The 18,886-nt window shown below is 36.6% G+C and overlaps 1 protein-coding gene across 1 annotated transcript in view; it reads right to left on the reverse strand.

The window, feature by feature from the left end:
• Positions 1-7,676: 7,676 nt before the first annotated feature.
• LOC117982389 (putative mediator of RNA polymerase II transcription subunit 26) overlaps positions 7,677-18,886 on the reverse strand; it is a 59,246-nt gene continuing 48,036 nt past the window's right edge. The window contains exons 3-6 of the mRNA XM_034968750.2: positions 12,613-12,727; positions 11,752-11,909; positions 10,715-10,863; positions 7,677-10,415 (exon numbers count right to left, since the gene is read on the reverse strand). Coding sequence (XP_034824641.1) covers positions 8,643-10,415; positions 10,715-10,863; positions 11,752-11,909; positions 12,613-12,727 — 2,195 coding nt within the window. The 3' untranslated portion in view covers positions 7,677-8,642. The remainder of the gene's footprint in view (positions 10,416-10,714; positions 10,864-11,751; positions 11,910-12,612; positions 12,728-18,886) is intronic.

The raw sequence follows: 18,886 nt of genomic DNA on the forward strand, positions 1-18,886 counted from the left end.
TAAAAGTAGAAGCTCAGTTCATTTCCGTACAAGCAGAGTGCTTTCGTAATAATGTGAAGGAATACTATTCGTAGGTAGGCATAGGCTGTAACATCTACGATCTCCAGTAAACTTTTCATACTACTACAGAACGGCATATGTCCTGTTTATCCTGTGCTATTTTTTACCTAAAACCTACGTAATACTATCTACTACCGCTTCTAATGTGTGACACTTGGAAGGCGACACTTCTATTCCATAATTAATCTCTATACGAAGCAGTGTTGCTTCAAATATAATATGGAAAGCATTTCAGGTAGGAACTAAGCGACTGCGACGTACGACACTTTGCTTACAATCGCGCGACTCAGTGTCGTATGTCGCGTTTACGTACGCATTATACCTAAGTAGAGAACTACGGACTACGAAAACTTGCCACTGTCTTGAACATTATAGTAGAGTCTACGTTTACGTTACGAGTCAAGTCATTTCAAAAGTCTACTCAAGAGAGTAATAATTGGTGTTCATATTTTTTATTGAAAATATTACAATAAACTTAAAGCTAGCCTTATCTAATTACTATACAAATCATGCCCAAGTGGAATGATGTCAAGAATACCGGCAAGAAGACTTATTTTTGAACAAAAGAAAATAACAAGTGTATATTTGAACAAACTGTGAACTGTACTGTATGTAATATTAATATCACTTAAATTAAAGTTGCTATTCGAATAGAAATAAAATGTTGGAAAAGCGTCCTGTAAGTCTGAACACGACAAATGCATGTTAGAAATTCCCTGTCAGCTGCACCTGTCGCGTAGCTTGAACTCTCTAGTTTAGACGACAGATTGTCAGATTGCACCTACCTAGCCGTAGGAACTTGATTAAGATTAGTCTCCTGTAGAGCATCTAACTTTGAATTCACCTTATCCTTTAGGGATTTTACGACGAATTAGTATAGGAAATATATACTAATAGGATTTAGACTACACTCCGCTACGCTAGCTAAGTGCGAATTAGCATTCACACACTGATAATATTGCATTGGAATTCCAAATCTGTTCCCATACAACAATCTTGTGTCAAAGTTGCTTTACCAGTACAATCGTCTGATAAATAGTACCTTGTTACTACTAGGCTACAACTAGATCATAATAGCTTCTAATAATTAATAACAAAATCTGGTTGCTTGTAAAATGTTTAGGACACTTGTGTCAAAAACCGAGAAAATTCCATAATAAAGTTTTGAAAAAGAACGAGAAGATTATGTTTGCAGCAGAATATTATAAGAGTAATTGCTTAGGACACTGAACATCACATATTGATTTTAGAAATGAGGATATAAATCAGTTTTGCAGTGAAGTGTAAATAATTGCATAGGAGCGTCTACATGAGCACAATATTCTGGATGATTGAACGCAACCGATGTACCGAGAAAATTAAGCCATCTAGTTATTGGATGATATCAATATCAGTATAATACCTATCAATATTTGAATACAAGGAACTAACAGCTTAATTTGCTATAATCCCCTGAAATAGAGAAATTTGTGTGGTACAACATGCTGTATGCGATATGCACCGCCCGCCCTCCCAAAATACTGCTAATCATGTAGGAAAAGATAGCCACTAAGCAAGCAATAGGTCCCTACGCACCACCAACGCAACACTACAAAAAAACCGGTGAACTGCGAGTCAGGCTCGCACAACGAGGGTTCCGTACTACAGTCGTATTTTTTCGACATTTTGCATGATAATTCAAAAATATGATGCATAAAAATAAATAAAAATCTGTTTTAGAATGTGCAGGTAAAGACCTTTCATATGATACCCCACTTGATATAAGTAGTTATCTTACTTCGAAAATTGGAAATACTAATTTTATTATTAGTTCATGACCACAATTTAATATTTTTTGTGTGATGTAACCACAAATTCACGGTTTTCAGATTTTTCCCCGAATGTCTGCTATAAGACCTACCTAGCTGCCAAATTTCATGATTCTAGGTTAACGGGAAGTACCCTGTAGGTTTCTTGACAGACCGACAGACAGACAGACAACAAAGTGTTCCTATAAGGGTTCCGTTTTTCCTTTTGAGGTACGGTACCCTAAAAATCCCCCAAAATACACTCGACGCACGTCTGGCCCCTACAACACCGGATCATCCGCAGGAAATGTAAAGCTTACAATGCAGTTCTACATTTCCTTTTGCAATTTCCACATTGTATAGATTGAAACTTAAAACACAGTTAACATAAACTTGGTTCGCCAAGAAAATGAGATTCGCGATATTATAAAAATCAAGACGCACCTACTTAGAAGTTAATGAAAAAAATCCATCGCTTCATTGATTCATCCGTCCTTTCAATCAAATATAAACAAACAAGTATACGAAAGTACTAATAAAGCGAAGTAAAACTTGTTAATAAAAACAAACATAACCCTTACATAAACAAACCTTTCTTCAATTCGTTATGAAAACAGGTAAACGCTGCCGATAAAACAAATCAACAAAATAAATACGAAGAGGAAAAGATTTCAATGGCGAGTTCATCAACTTTGATTGCGATGGGAATGGAAATTGGCTCGAGGAACCGCACTTTATCAATACAACAAGAGAAGTGGATCATTTCATACGCGCTTAAGAGCCTAATGGTGATCGTACACCAAGAGACCATCCGCAAGAACCTCAGGAGGCGTAAGAAGCGCAACTTACTTAGACTTTACTTACTTTTCCTTAGTTTAACGAAACGCAGAAGGCTCCTCAGAGATGCGTAAGCGACACGATTTGCCCGGCGCCTTAGAGCTTCTAGAGTTAGGGTTTTCGCTCTTATCATGATTTCATTGTCAGTTCGCATTTTAGCGAGAAGCTATTTGTTTAAACTAAACTAAGGGAAACTAAAGTATCTAATAGTTTACTATAGTGAAAATGCGTGAGACTGCTGTGTCACGTGGATTTAAAACAGTTACTGACGATGTCACCAGATGTCAGACACTGACTGACATGATCTTAGACGTTCGATGTGCTCAACGCTGCTGACATCTTTGCGGCTCTGGTCTCTCTTGCAGGTCGTTTCTAAGAGACTATCTTGGTATGCGAATGCAAATCTTGCTGATCTTACAGCCATGTGCGATCTACTTTATGATCCACTCATCAATTTTATGGAACCTTAAGTAATATTATTTATTTCGAAATAAAAACATTTCAGAAGTGTCTCCAAAAGTCAATGAAATTAAGTAAAAATTTTGTTTGTTGTCGAAATGAGTAGTTTTTCTGTGTTTGTGGTTCATCTAATTTCCATAAAAAACAGACTTACTTAATAGTTAAAAGATAGACAGCGAGATAAATTCAACTTACAATATCTGAAGAGTTCATTAGATTTGAACTGGATTCGAATAAAATTAGCTCGATTCACTGCATACTATCGAGACAGCGGGTGAATAAATCTTATGGATTATTCCAAGAGTTTTACTATTCAAAATCGTAGTCAAACGTTTGTTAACTATTAAATTTGAATAAAATGAAACTTTAATAATAGGAGGTGGTTTAAGGGTCTGACGGACTGAAATACGTAAGGTTCAAACTTCAAATCTAACCAATAGGACTATAGAGTTACGTTACGGCAGTCGTACGCCAGAACAACAAGGTGCCTATAGCTATGACCAATTCCCTCAACTTAGGCTGGTTTTTGGTTGGCTATGTTCAGATGACAAAATCTAACGCGCGATTTTAAATCGGACGTCGAGATAGCCGTACATTTTGCATACAGTCAGCTTTCGTTCTGTAACGCGCGGTACCACGTGTTCAGAAAAAAACTTTAAACCGCGCGTCACCTGTCTGTGTCCTTTCTTTTTTTCCATTCCATCGGCCACTTTTGCCTGCTAATCCTCACTCCATAGCGCGCTAAGCGATTTTTAATTTATTGGTGGAGGAGGCCAATGTCCATTCGATGCTCAACCGAAACAGACTGGAACCACACCGCGCATTGCCCTTGCCTCTTTAACATGTGAAAAGTCCAACGCGCGTCAACTGTCCTCAACGTGCGATAAGTACTTATCCATCTGAACTTGACCTCAATCAAGACAGCGCGGCGTGGCAAACAGCCATTCAATTATACCACAAATTTTCTCTCAGTTTATGTAATCACTGAGTTTCCTATGTTACTTATCCCTTTTCCGTAAACTCAAATGTTTGACACGGACCGGCATGTCTCGGGTGGGCAGCAGGTGAATTCGGCTATTTGCATAATGAGAATTGTTACCCGCTTTAAGTGCTTTAGAATTAGGGTATGGCAATTGGGTGAAGAGCCTGTTAGCATTCATAATGCTCTACATAAGTTACATTGTCTTATCTAAAATTATTTATAGGACCTACTTAACTTACATACCTAAGGACAGTCACATTAACTGTTTCCAATAAGTAGTACATTCCTATTATAATCATTATCAACCAATAGGTGTCCACTGCTGAACATAGGCCTTTTGTAGGAACTTCCACACGCCACGGTCTTGCGGCACCTGAATCTAGCGACTCCCTACGACGCGTATGTTATCGTCTGGGGGGTCTTCCAGCGCTTTCTGGTGCGAGAGTGCCATTTTAGCACCTTGGGACCCCAAAGTCTATCGTTTTTTCGAACTATGTATGTGCCTTGCGTGTTATTTATGTCAATTTTTGCATGGTTATAATTAAAGACCTGGAGAGTGACATAGGCATCTTTTAGTCTCGCAAAATGAAAGAGTTCTCACGGAATTTTAAAACCTAAATCCATGCGAACGAAGTCGCGGGTATCAGTTAGTATAGTTATAAACTTCGATAAATAAAAAACACACTGTAGGTACATACCGTGTTTTATAACTCAAAGCGCGGCACACCTCGTTGTAAATATTTGATCGTACACAGGTGAACGTAAAATGCTAAGTAAAGATCCTTTGGCTGGGCTTATTCGAGCGGAACTAAATTTACGAACTTCGGCTTCAGTCTAGATATTAATAATCTGTACTTTCGTTGGTAGAGGTTTTTGATGTACCTTTTAAAATGAACTGTAGTATATTCCAATTTATGATACAAAACAGATTTACGAGATTTTCACATAAAAGTGTTCATATTTTGTAACGAAGTGCAATTCAGCAGAGTCTAGAGTCTATGCTACATCAAAAATGGGTATTGGATACGTCATCATCATCATGATCAACACATCGTCGGCTCACTCCTCTCAGAGTGAGAAGGCTTTTGGTCATAGTCTACCACGCTGGCCAAGTGCGGATTGGATACGTACCTAGATCGAAATAATATTTGATTTTCACGGAGCATCCATTCTTTTAAATAAAGGAAATCGAAAAAATTGTACCTTAAGAGTTTCAAAGAGAATTTATCTGTAAGAAAATTGAATTAAAGTTGTAGCCTAAAAGGAAAACTTTGGCGGGCGGCATTGAAGTGTTCCGCAAATATTGACAGCAGAGAATGTTCTAGTTTTGAAAATTTTCTGGAAAAGTATTGTAGCTGTTTGTAAAGTTTAAATAACTTACGAATACCTACCGCTTCTGCTTCCAACATTTATAAAATAGGTAAGTGTATGACCTTGAATGTAGGTATAGAATCAGATAATACCTATATAGTACGCGACAGGTCGAGATGCCAATCGGGGAGGTAACGGCGGCGCACACCCTCACAGCGGCCGTGCTAACCCACGTGCGGGCGAGCGCGGGTGACGTGCAGCCGTGCGGGTGGGCGTCCCCCCGCCTCATACGCCTCAAAAAAAGGAGTTTCTCAATTCGACTGTATTCGACTTTTTTTGTATGTTTGTTACACGATTACTCCGTCAATTATGAAGCGATTTTGATGATTCTTTTTTTGTTTTGTGGGACATACATCAGAGGTGGTCCCATTTCAGCTTCACCGACTTCAAAAAATATTATTTTAGAACTACATACAATAACTCTAAACTAAAATATTCGGTAATAAATTAAACTATTTTTGGTGTTATTGAAGTCAGTTTTTTTTAAAATTCTTTTATTCCCTTAATTTATATTTTTTTAAAATTATTTATTACGCATTTCGAATGCATCGAAGGTGAAACCGCGAGGTTTATATAATATTTTTCTGATTTAGTATATTTCTGAGAGATAAGTACCTACCTACATGGAGATTGATGTTGAAACTAGTCTAATCTGAATATGTAAAACTTGACCGCCTTGAATTGATAGATAAGTAGATAGAACAACATAGGTATTCGCACCTAGTGGAAAGAAGATCTATAGAATGAAGTCTATATACTTTGGATAAAGTTATGTAATATTTCTTCACATTGTTCGTTGCACTTAATGTAATAAAGTTTCGCAACTGATAACATTAGTTCTGCAGTTGTACAGGAAACTTCAAAACTTGAAACGTTATTCAGGAACTTTGATGCTGAACATTTTACTGTATCTACTGGAAAATAGAAAAAGAAATGTACGTAAGTAAAAGACAAAATAATATACTTAGTGAACTAGTGGATACACGACGTGTGCTACCACGCTGAAAAATGACTCTAAAATCATTTTAGCATTTAAACTACCGTGAGTGATTTCCATTCTGAATAATCTGTCCCGGCTGTACTCACGTGTGTAGTCGACGTTAGCCCGATTAGTTTCCCCTTTACTCCCTTGAAAAAGGACCCCGTATGGGTTCGAAACTAGTCGGGCTAACGTCGACTACACACGTGAGTACAGCCGGGACAGATATTATTTAGAATCTAAAATCATTTTTGCGTTATTGCCTTTCTCATGGAATCGGTTTGATGATTTCAAAGTCTATACCGGACATAACTTAATAAAAACATTTTTAGTGTTTTATATACCTAGGTACTAAGATAAAAAGTTAAATATACTCGTAGTAAATAAGTCATTCATGCAGAAAACGATTTTAAATAAGAAGACAAAAAGCTTTTACTTAAAAAGTAGCTTACACCTGGCACTACCACAAACTATTTCAAGATTTTCTAGAATCGTGTCAGCGGCATTTTCTAGATTTTTCTTCAAAGAGTTGCTGGTTTGCAGATTTTTTGATACAAAAAGGTTATGGTACTTGTAAGTATAATGTATAGTTCCGTATTTCTGTTCTAAACGATTTCGTAACACTCAAACTTGGAAATATACCTACTTATAGTAACAATATCGCTCATAGATTCCCATCAGAAACATCAATGCTTTATTATTCGTTAAATATAGAAAAGCAAACAAAATTATGCTCTGGTAAAATGATTTCTAAAGAGAATTTTAGGAAAAATAAATTGAATTAAAGTTGGGACTGAAAGTCGAGCGCTTCGGGTCTGAAGTGTTTCACAAATATTGACTGGCGCGAATATTTTAAAAATTGCAATTTTTCTGAGAAACTTCTGCTGTTTAATCTTGGATAAAATAATAACAAAATACGGAAACGTTTGATTGAAAACAATCATGAATTTCATTATGATCATGAACCCATCGACGGCCCACTACTGAGAACGGGTATCCTCTCAGAATGAGAAGGGTTTGGTAATAGCCCACCATGCTAGCCAAGTGCAGATTGGCAGGCTTCACACAACTTTGAGAATATTATGGAGAACTCTCAGGCATGCAGGTTTCCTCACGATGTTTACCTTCACCGTTGAAGAAAACGTGCATAGCTCCGGAAAGGTAGAATTTCAAATGCTGATTTTAAATAAAAATAATAATATATGTTTTGTCTAAATCTTTATTTATAAAACGCTTAGATCCTAGTTTACTACATTATAATAAATAAATAATTCTTTAACCGAATATGGTTGAACAACTCACATATCCGTTTACCACCGTGAATTTATCTTCGTCTTAATAATTTGTCTTCCGTGATGGACGTTGCGAGAACGGGAGGTGCGAGATGTATCTCTGTTATTAATATGGCTAGACATATGGCTTGTGGTTTGTTCCTTTCGACAGTTATATCTGTGCAAAATATTTATTTAAAATTACTTCTTAAAACTAAATATAAAAAAAAAATCTTCAGTCTTACCACAAAAAAAATTAAACAAGTGTTAAACGCGTTTTTATTTTAAAACTGCTAGTCCCGTGCAGAAATTGTCAAAATATCAATTTAAGCATCAGTTAAAACTTGTTTTTTCAATGGTAAGACTGTAGATCCTTATTCTAAAATGATATGATTCATGAATTTTCATTCTTATTTATAGGAAATTTTGAACGATATTACTTTATTTATTTAGATGTACCTATTATGTAGTAAATAATATTTTTCTTTAAATCGTCATCAAGTTGCCTATCACTTAGAAATTTAATAATAATAATTATAACAGTAACTATAGCTATGCTATTTGAAATATAAGAATTGACTACTTCATTAATTATAAATGTAGCTATATTAGGTTAAAGAAGATTAATGATATCTGAACATGAACAGAGAAATATGCGAAGTGCAAAATTTACATAAAAATATTATTAATGATGTGTTCATACTTAAAACATTGAAAACGCTACTTATACAATATGAAAATCAACTAAGTGCACTGTGCCATCACAATACTTGCGATTGTAAAATACACACTAATTCTAGTTTGATCAGATGTTTTCACTTGGTTCAGTCATTGTATTAGTAGTACAGTTAATTTCGTGGCAGTTGCAAAATAGGATTACTATGTTAATTGTGTATTTAACCTAATATACGAAATGGATTAAACTTATTAGCTCGATTCAATGATTGTGGTCGCCTTGATCTGTTAGGTTTGTGTAAAGGTTCATTAGCAGCGGAAAGTAATGGTGATTGGAAGTCCTCTATTTCCGGTGTTGTGTCGGTCATATTTTTCTCCGTATCCTCAGTAATATTATGTGTTTCATTAGTTTCATCGTTATTTTCCGTTATTGATGCGTTATACACTACTATGGGCTCTTCTTCAGTATTGTTCTTGTCCTTGTAACTGTTAATTGTTGAATTATCATCAACCTCAGTATTCAAATCTGCTGTAACCGTTATTAACGTTGCTTCTGTTGTACGAGTTGAAGAGTCTGATGTGATATTTTCAATGTCAGTCCGGACAGAGGCAGTTATCAAGTCATTAACAGTTACATCGGGAGTTTTAACTTTTTCAAAAGTTGACGATAAATTACTTACCACTTTAATATCTTTATTATGTTGTTCTGAATCATCATTCTTGCTAGCTTTATTTTCAGAACCAGGAACTTTTGTTGTTAATTCAAACATTGTCACGTCTATATTAGGGTGTTTATTGTTATTGTTAATAATTTCTATTTTTATTACTTCATCGTTCATTATAACCTTGTGTTCTGTTGTTGGAGATGCTACTAAACTTTCAACAGGTGATAAACTATTCACTGTTGCATTTGTTGGCGAATTGTGTTCTTTTCGTCCATAAAATATAGTTTGAGAATAATTTCCTTGTGTTTTATTATCTTCATCGTAGATTCTAGGTTCTTTTATGATAACAGTTAGCTCAAGAGATGTATCTTCCTCTATTTGATGATTATTATTATTGGCGTGAAAGTTTTGTGTATAAGATTTAACTGTAGTTGTGTCAATTACTTCTGTGTTAGAATTATTAGAATATGTATCAACAAAAGATTTGTGAGTTTTAATTAATTTAATATTCTTTAACATTTTAGTTTTGACTTCATCATGTTTTGTATATTTCTTTGGCAAAAGATACTTTGTGTGACCGGAGTATTGATTGTCATTTATTCTATTTGTTGAAAACGATAAATTAAAATTGATTCCATTTTCAGTTGTTACATCTTTGTTTGATGTTCCAGTGCTTGTGGATTCTTTGAAATTTTCAATATCTCTTTGCATACTATTATGATCTGAGAATTGATGTTCAGAAAGTTGTTGTTGTTTCTCCTCAACTGATAATGCAGTCATATCATCACTGATTTTTGCTTTAGCCATTACCAGAGGTGGCACAAAATGATCAGTGGGTTGACTAAATACTGTTTCCAAATTTCCAAGACGAGCTAGTTCAGCGTTTAATTTTTTGTGTTGCATCTGTTTTTCATCTTTTTCATCAGACTTTTGTGATTGAGTATTTGTATAGAAATCTTCACTGATAGAAATCTTCGGAATGTCATTAAGCAAGTTATTATTTACTATATCCAAGTTGATATTTTTCTCCAACGGGACTTTGTAAAGTTTGTTTGTTAATGGCGTTTGTGTCAACAGTACTTGTTGTGTAGTGCTTAGACGAGCATTTTGAATTGTAGATAATAGTTTGACTGAGGTCAACTGATTGATGTCATCTTCATGTTCAGTAGTAGTATTTTCTTCTGTATTGACTTCATTACTCGTATCTTGATCAGAATATGTTGTATCTGTGGCAGACTGCCACGACATAAGTGGTGTTGTTACAATTGGTGAAGTAGTCGTTTGATCTTCTTCTGCACAAGAGAGCTCTCGAAGAAGATCTTCTCGTTTCTGCAAAATGAAATTATATGTAAAACTTATATATTACTTCGTAAGGACAGGGCCATTGAACAAGCAAAATGGCATCGACTCATTGGTCCTAAAATGTTTATTTAGCACCAATGCAACCTCAGTGACGTCTGGATTTCAAACGGGTCGTTCATTAGTATCTGAGAGGTGGCTCTGATTTATTTGGTTCCAAAACCGTGAAAAATTATGTCCACTTGGGCATATCTTGTCATTAATATCGATAGTGAAACGTATGAAATAAAATTTGCTCTCAACAAAAGTTACTGAAATAATTATCATACCACGTTTCCGGTGCATTGAACTCTCTTTACTCCAGCCAAACCACAATCTGCAGTGAGTTGTACAGCAGCGCTCTCAGGTAAATATAACACCGTCAGTGCTGGAAGCGCTCGTACCATACAGCCTTCATTCCCAAGCGCCCATTGTGGTACTGAAAAACAAGATTCTTGTAAATATAGGCTTAGCCCATCTCAGGTGCACTGGTTTGTCCCGAGTTGGATACCCTGTAAAGTCAATAGCAAAATTGTTTCATGTCTGGTATGGGACAATACCAGCTGGTCGATTGTGGAAAAACTACAATCTCAATTGTTGTGATTTGCTGAATTTATGGTATTCTTGTTGCAACAATGCATTGTGACCAATAGAGAGCGAGCGTCAACCAGAGGTGATTACGATCGTGACATTGTAGCTGCTATTTTACCGCAATCAAGCTTGTCATACCCCTTCCGAGTTGGCCCACTTTTGCGTTAGACTGCGTTGGTATCCCCACCAAGTAAAATCGCATTGAACAGTTATAAAAGTAACATTTATTCAGTACTTAAATTCGTTGTTAGAGGTGTTCTCTCACGAGATAAAGCCCTTAGGTTCGCACCTCGTAGAGACTTTATGAGAGAATCGATCTAAATTATGAGATGGACACAACGACAACATCTCATCCTTCAGTGCATTAATAGATTCACTGTTAATGCCAGCGTTGCAGAATTGTTTCAAGTATCCTATTGCAATATAAAGGATTATTTAATTGATAAAGAAGCCTGGGAATGAGTTGCCTAGCGCTTTGACAGTTCAAACGAATATAAGTGATTTTGTATGGCGATAATAAAAAAGAATATCCGACTGAGTTTTTTTGTGGGCTTTCTCAGACCTGGGCGCGTTTGGAACCCTCGTAGCTTTAGTTTTAAGTTTAAGTAATTAATTATCACCACTACATCATAGTAATGAAAATTCAATCAGAAAGTGAAAACAATAATACCTAATCGGAATAAATTATTTGAGTTTGAGTATTGAGCCAGAATTTATTAGATATTTTGTAAGATACCTGGTAACTCGCAGATGAACGACGCGACGGAGGGTCCTCCGCAGGCTCGGGCCTCCCAGCGGTAGTCGGCAGCCGGGTCGGCTGCGGCGCACAGCGGCGCCGACCGGGCATCCGGCGCGGCGCTCCAGTACCCATCGCTGCTCAAACCGCGGTAGTCTCTAAGGGACAACAATCAATACAAAGGTTACAACGTAGATGTATGTACAAATGCCTGGTAATGCATGATATGACTTCTAATACTATTCCGAAGAAAATATAAAAATAATTAGACTTTATGCTTTGAAGATTTTTTACACCTTTATTATCCAAATTTCATGGCCGCTGATCGCTCCTCCATGCGTTGGGCACAATACGCAGAGAAACTGTCAGCTTTTATAAAATAACGAAGGACTGGCACGCGCTGGCTCTCTCTATTGACGATGACAAAAACACAAAAAAACTTCATTTCAATCTTTGTTGAGGAAATCAATAAATTACTGCACTTGCACTATTAAACACTAACGTTAACGCATTCGAGGACCGACGTGATCTCCAAAAGAAAGGTTTCATGCAGGGGAAGTTGAAAAGGTAAGACAATTTAAAGAGATATTTTACTCAATTTAAAGTTTATAATAAGTGTGGAAGTTTTATCTCGGTTGTCATGGTAGTAAATCAGTACACAGCAAATTTATGTACAGTTAAAATAGCTAGGTTTTCAATAAACCTTAAAGCTAGCCTTATCTAATTACCTACTATACAAATCATGCCCGCGTGGAATGGTGCCAAGAATACTGGCTGCATTTCCGCGCTGGACAGCCAGGTTGATCCGACAAAAAATGAGCCAGCCCTTCTGTCACCAGATGAGTGGTTTTCAATACTTACGTCCAAGTGAAGTCTCCATCCGGGTTGCTGCGTATGAGACCAACCCACACGGCACTCGAGATGTCCAGTTCTTTAAGATATGCCCGAACAGCGTCGTACTGTGCCGTCGTGTCCACTGAAACAAGTTTACCATTAAATACTCGGTGATTTATGTACACAATATGCTAAAATATTCCTCCAATGGCCTAGTTACAAGATTGCTTTGATTAAAACTACGTTGACATAATTTCAGATTGGTAGCAGAAGTTTATTTATTTATTTGGCCTAGCATTTTCCCGCGAATTCGTCTTAATTTTTAATATCCTGAAAGTTCTATTTTACCGCGATAAAGTTACCCTATGTACTTCTAATAGCTAGTAATAAAATAAAAAATTATAATCGAATAATTCATTCAAATTGGGTATCATTGTACACTTCTTAATTGCCAAATTGTGGAATTTGTAAGAAAATTAATATTGAGGCCTAAAGGCTCGGCTTGATCCCACTCCGTCTATTTATTCTCTACTAGATGATGCCCCCGAATTCATCCGCGTGGAAATCCATGTTTTTTAAAAATGGGGGGAACTCTTTGCTTCTCCGGGATAAAAGTAGCCTATGTCCTTGCCCGTGATATAAGCTAACTCTGTACAAATTTCAATAAAATGGGTTAAATTGTTGGGCTGTGAAAAGCTAGCAGACAGACACACTTTCGCATTTATAATAGTATAGTAAAGTATGGATAAATGGACGGGGTGAAATCAAGCCGAGTCTTTCTTAAGTTTATACTTGAAATATCGCTGAAATTGGTATTCTGACAACATAACATGGATATAACGCACGCCGTGCGTGGTGCGCTTGTGCTTGCCGCGCAAAGCCATTGCTACTTGAAAAAAACCGGCCAAGTGCGAGTCAGGCTCGCGTAACGAGGGTTCCGTACCACAGTCGTATTTTTTCGACGTTTTGCACGATAATTCAAAAACTATGATGCATAAAAATAAATAAAAATCTGTTTTAGAATGCACAGATGAAGCCCTTTCATATGATACCCCACTTGATGTAGTTATCTTACTTTGAAAATTGAAAATACTAATTATTAGTTTATGACCATAATTTAATTTTTTTTGTGTGATGTAACCACAAATTCACGGTTTTCAGATTTTTTTCCCCGTATGCCAGCTCAGCTATAAGACCCACCTACCTGGCAAATTTCATGATTCTAGGTCAACGGGAAGTACTCTGTAGGTTTTTTGACAGACAGAGAGACAGACAGATAGACAATAAAGTGATCCGTTCCGATCCGATCCGAAAGGGTTCCGTTTTTCATTTTGAGGTACGGAACCCTAAAAAGTATGAAGCTTGCTTTGAAGCGGAGAGATGCCACGCCTCGGCTCTGCCAGTGTATTGTGCCTAACGTGTCATATAAATTTTGTGTTGATAATTATCAATTTGTAATTAGGCTTTAATTAACGAACAATCAGACGCGCTTTCGTATTTATACTCGTAAGATGAAGAATGGTTTCAGACCATCAGTAAGCCCTCATTCAATCCAATACAATGAGTAGGTATAAGTTTGGTAGGAAACTTATGAGATCCTTATTGGCAAGTGATTTCAGAAAGCAAGCAAAAGTAGGAAGTGGCTTATTCGTTGCGAAAGAAGGTAAGATTGATGGGCATGGGCGTTTTGCCGCAGTGTGCCGGAGTTCTTTGCATAAGGATATCATTTTCTTGCAAAGTTCTGCATCCACTCTAAATCGATGAGCCCTTTTAGTTTCAAAGTTTGTAGAATTTTCTGTCACGTAAATAATTTATAACTGGTAAGTATAGAATATCTCAGTTGCAGTTCTCTCAGTCTGCGTTTTCATGTCGCTGATAATGTTTTTAGGGTGTACTGGCTAATGCCTACGTGGATTTATGTTTTTAAAAATCCTGTGGGGATTCTTTAATTTTTCGAGATAAAAGTAGCTTATGCCACTCTCTAGGTTTTTAATTATATCCATGCAAAAAATTACGTCGATCCGTTGCCCCGTTGCGGCGTGACTGGAGGACAAACCAACAAACCACCACTTTCGCATTTATGAGTTACAACATTTCAAGAGAAATGTTTATACAGTGTTTTAACATGTACCTACAACTTATTTCATCACCACTATGATCAACCCAGGTAAGTCCAATCATACAAACCAGGGCGCGTCGAGTCAGCAGTTTATATTTTAAAGAATTGTATAGCACTCAAAGCAATACTCTCGTATTATACCAACTTCCCACGGTGCGTGATATTGCAGACAGACGCGGACCAGCCCACACAGATGCGGCGACGAACCGTGGGAAGAGTATCGTCCGTGGTAGCGCAGACACGTCGCGTCATTGTCATTGTCTTAGCCTTTTGCTCGGTGCGTGGCTGTTCGTGGACGTCGGCCGGCTGCGTGATAATCCGCACAGTCACGCACCGTGGGAATCAGGCATTATGTACCTAAGCTATAAGTAATAAGCTATTTAAGAGGTGTCAATCGAGACTGATTGACAGGCCCATTAGGTGGCTTAATTAACAATAATAGGAAAACGTTGTTCATTGAGCTCTAAAGGAAAGTTGGGATTAAGTTAATGTATTTCTCCTGTCTATTTTGTTATCAAAAGCTTTTGTTTATATCGTCAACCGTTCACTTGATAAGGTCCGGTAACCACCAAAACAAAGATTTTTTTAATTTATAGACTAGCGCTTGGCTGCAATCAGACGGTCACAAGTGATGATGCAGCCTAAGATGGAGTGCGCTTGCCTAGAAGATGCCTATTCACTCTTGACTTTAAGGTACCTACTATATTAAAATTGGAGGAAACTAACGGAAAGATGGACAAAATATGTTTAACAACCAATCACATTATTGATACATAACATGTTATTTTTTAGGGTTCCGTACCTCAAAAGGAAAAACGGAACCCTTATAGGATCACTTTGTTGTCTGTCTGTCTGTCTGTCGGTCTGTGAAGGGTACTTCCCGTTGACCTAGAATCATTAAATTTGGCAGGTTGGTAGATCTTATAGCTGACATTTGGGGAAAAATCTGAAAACCGTGAATTTGTGGTTACATCACACAAAAAAAATTAAATTGTTGTCATGAACTAATAATTAGTATTTTCAATTTTCTAAGTAAGATAACTATATCAAATGGGGTATCATATGAAAGGGCTTCACCTGTGCATTCTAAAACAGATTTTTATTTATTTTTATGTATCATAGTTTTTGAACTATCCCGCAAAATGTCGAAAAAATACGACTGTAGTACGGAACCCTCATTGCGCGAGCCTGACTCGCACTTGGCCGGTTTTTTTTACATTATCAATCTATAATCTGGCTGTTAAACACATTTTCGCCCATCTCGGTTTTGGTAGATACTGGTCCTAAAGAGTAAAGGCTAATTTAAAAAAATCTTGTTTTTAAAATTCTGATGTAATACGAGTTTTTCTATACATCAGTGCCAGATCCATGTTTTAACCCAAACAATGTAATTTAGCATCCACTGGCGTATTGCCAGATATTGGCGTCGCTCAGCGGGACTGGCAACTAGTGAAACTGGCGTACTACCAACTCAATATTTTGTGATATTAACAGTCAAATAAATTTTACTATCGACTATATATTTAAAAAATATTTAGGTACAATGATTCTAAATAAGACGGATTATAAGTATATTCTTACTAAAGTATATGTTAATAAAAAATATATAAAAAACTGACTTCCAAAACCACTACAAAGTTTAATTTTTTAGTAACCCTGCAGCATCAGGATTAAGGAGTCGGATCCCGAAATTTGTGCTGTAGATTAAAAAATAATTTGCAAATCGATCCAGAAACCATTTAAATAATAATAAATAATTTATTGTTTCACCAAAATAACAATCAAAATTAGGTTAAGCCACCGATGCCTAAAATAAGTTGTACACTCGTGTTAAATTGGTGTACGTACATAAAAAACAACGGGCCGAATTGTGAACCACCTCCTTTTTGGAAGTCGGTTAAAAAGTATCCTATGTTCGTCTGATGCAAGCTATCCTGCCTTTCATCAAAATAGGGCCGTGAAAAGGTAACATACAGATAGACATTTCACATAATATTAGTATGGACTTAAATGAGTTACAGGGAGCTCCTGGATTCAGATAGAGCGAAACTGTGGCATGTGGAAGTCCCTACAAGACATTTATGTTGAGCACTGGACGTCTATCAGTTGATAATGATGATGATAATGATGGATTCAGATAAGAGTACCTACCTACTGACTTCTTTTTACACTGCTATATGAATTCATTAATATTTAAAGGCTTTGGTAGCTAAATAAAACGAAATTGTAAATCTTTCGAAAGATTACTTATTAACGTTGCCAAACCCAGAGCGCGGATGCCACGTATTTATACAGAGCTTCGCCTCTGCTTCAATTTCTTTGCGTATAACGTGGATTTAGGAAATACGAAATGTAGTTTGTATTACATTATCAAGCCAGCCGACTCGTAGTCCCAAGAGATTCAAGTGGCTACAACGTTTGTGGTATTTTGTAAGCAAGAAACGAGTAGAGTACCTAGTTCCCCCGCGATTTCTATGTATAGTCCGTACAAAAGGAAAACTCACGCGCCATTTTAGCTCTATGTGTCAAATCATGTGGATACAAGACAATGGTTACTGTCACAATTCAAATGTTGAACTAACTTGGAAACTACATTACTCAACGATTCCCGCAGGAAATTTGAATTGCCACCGAGACGCTTCGGAGATCCATCTCTTCATTCCTGTAACATATAATCTTCTAGAGTTGTTGGAACGAGAACGAGACCGCAAACCTTTTATGATATGTCAATTAAACCTTTATAAGTGACATGGAAAGATATAGTAAAATTTGAATTGCGTTTAGTAGAGACCATTGTACGTACGGTGAAGGAAAACATCGTGAGGGAACCTGTATGCCTGAGAGTTCTCCATCTTATTATTCTCAAAACTATGTGGAGTGTGGTAGACTATACTCCACACTGGACTGGATTGGAAAAAAGTCGCCAAAATTATTCCTGTTATTTATTTACTCAAAATTATAACCGTTATTGGATTAAATTACCGGAACCAGTACTCTGGATATTGAAATCAAAACGATGTTTACTGTTTCCATTAGGTATCCCATTACTAATTCAGAAATCAGAGCTGGACTGGATCCCAGGACTAGACTTAGTAAAGTACCTAATACTTACCCGTCATTTTACATAGGTTACGTTCATACATGCGCAGGAGATTTTGAAATAACAATCAGAATTATCAGAATCAATATAAATGCAAAAGTGTTTCGGTATCAGTCTATCTATGTGTTTACCTGTTACCATTTAACGGCTTAACCACTGAACCCATCTAGATGAAATTGGTAAACAAACGACATTTTTATGCTGTAAGTAAAATCAAAGAACTTTTTGGAACCCATGGGATTTATAAAATACCTGAATCGTACCCATCAACAACCTAAAAAAAATACCTACCTAGTTAAGTGTCAATTAAATAAATTGTAACTGTCCGAAACCTCTAAGCAATGCCTATTACTTAAAGCAAAATCAAATCATTGTGTGCTCTCTATGAAGAGGATCCCGATAAATCCTCTTACACTCATAACAAAGGAAGATAAAGTGAGGCTGTGATAACATATTGTACTGGCTTTATCTCTGAACAAACGCGATTCTACTAGAAGGTAGACTAATCTTTTCCGACATCGACAATCGACATGCCACATTATTAGGTTCAATTTTTAGGGTTCCGTACCTCAAAAGGAAAAACGGAACCATTATAGGATCACTTTGTTGTCTGTCTGTCTGTCTGTCTGTCTGTATGGGTATAGGGTACTTCCCGTTGACCTAGAATCATGAAATTTGGCAGATAGGTAGGTCTTATAGCAGACATTCGAGAAAAAATCTGAAAACTGTGAATTGGTGGTTACATCACACAAAAAAAATTAAATTGTGGACATGAACTAATAATTAGTATTTTCAATTTTCGAAGTAAGATAACTATATCAAGTGGGGTATCATATGAAAGGTCTTCACCTGTGCATTCTGAAACAGATTTTTATTTATTTTAATGCATCATAGTTTTTGAATTATCGTGCAAAATGTCGAAAAAATACGACTGTAGTACGGAACCCTCGTTGCGCGAGCCTGACTCGCACTTGCCTGGTTTATCATTTACATTGTAAATTACATTGTAAATGATAAAAAAGCGTGGATTTGACTCGCTCCAGCAATACACGGGGCTGCAATTGCTTGTACAGTATGGTATA

The sequence above is a fragment of the Maniola hyperantus genome, chromosome 1, assembly GCF_902806685.2.
Source record: "Maniola hyperantus chromosome 1, iAphHyp1.2, whole genome shotgun sequence".
In the NCBI taxonomy this organism is placed as follows: Eukaryota; Metazoa; Arthropoda; class Insecta; order Lepidoptera; family Nymphalidae; genus Maniola; species Maniola hyperantus.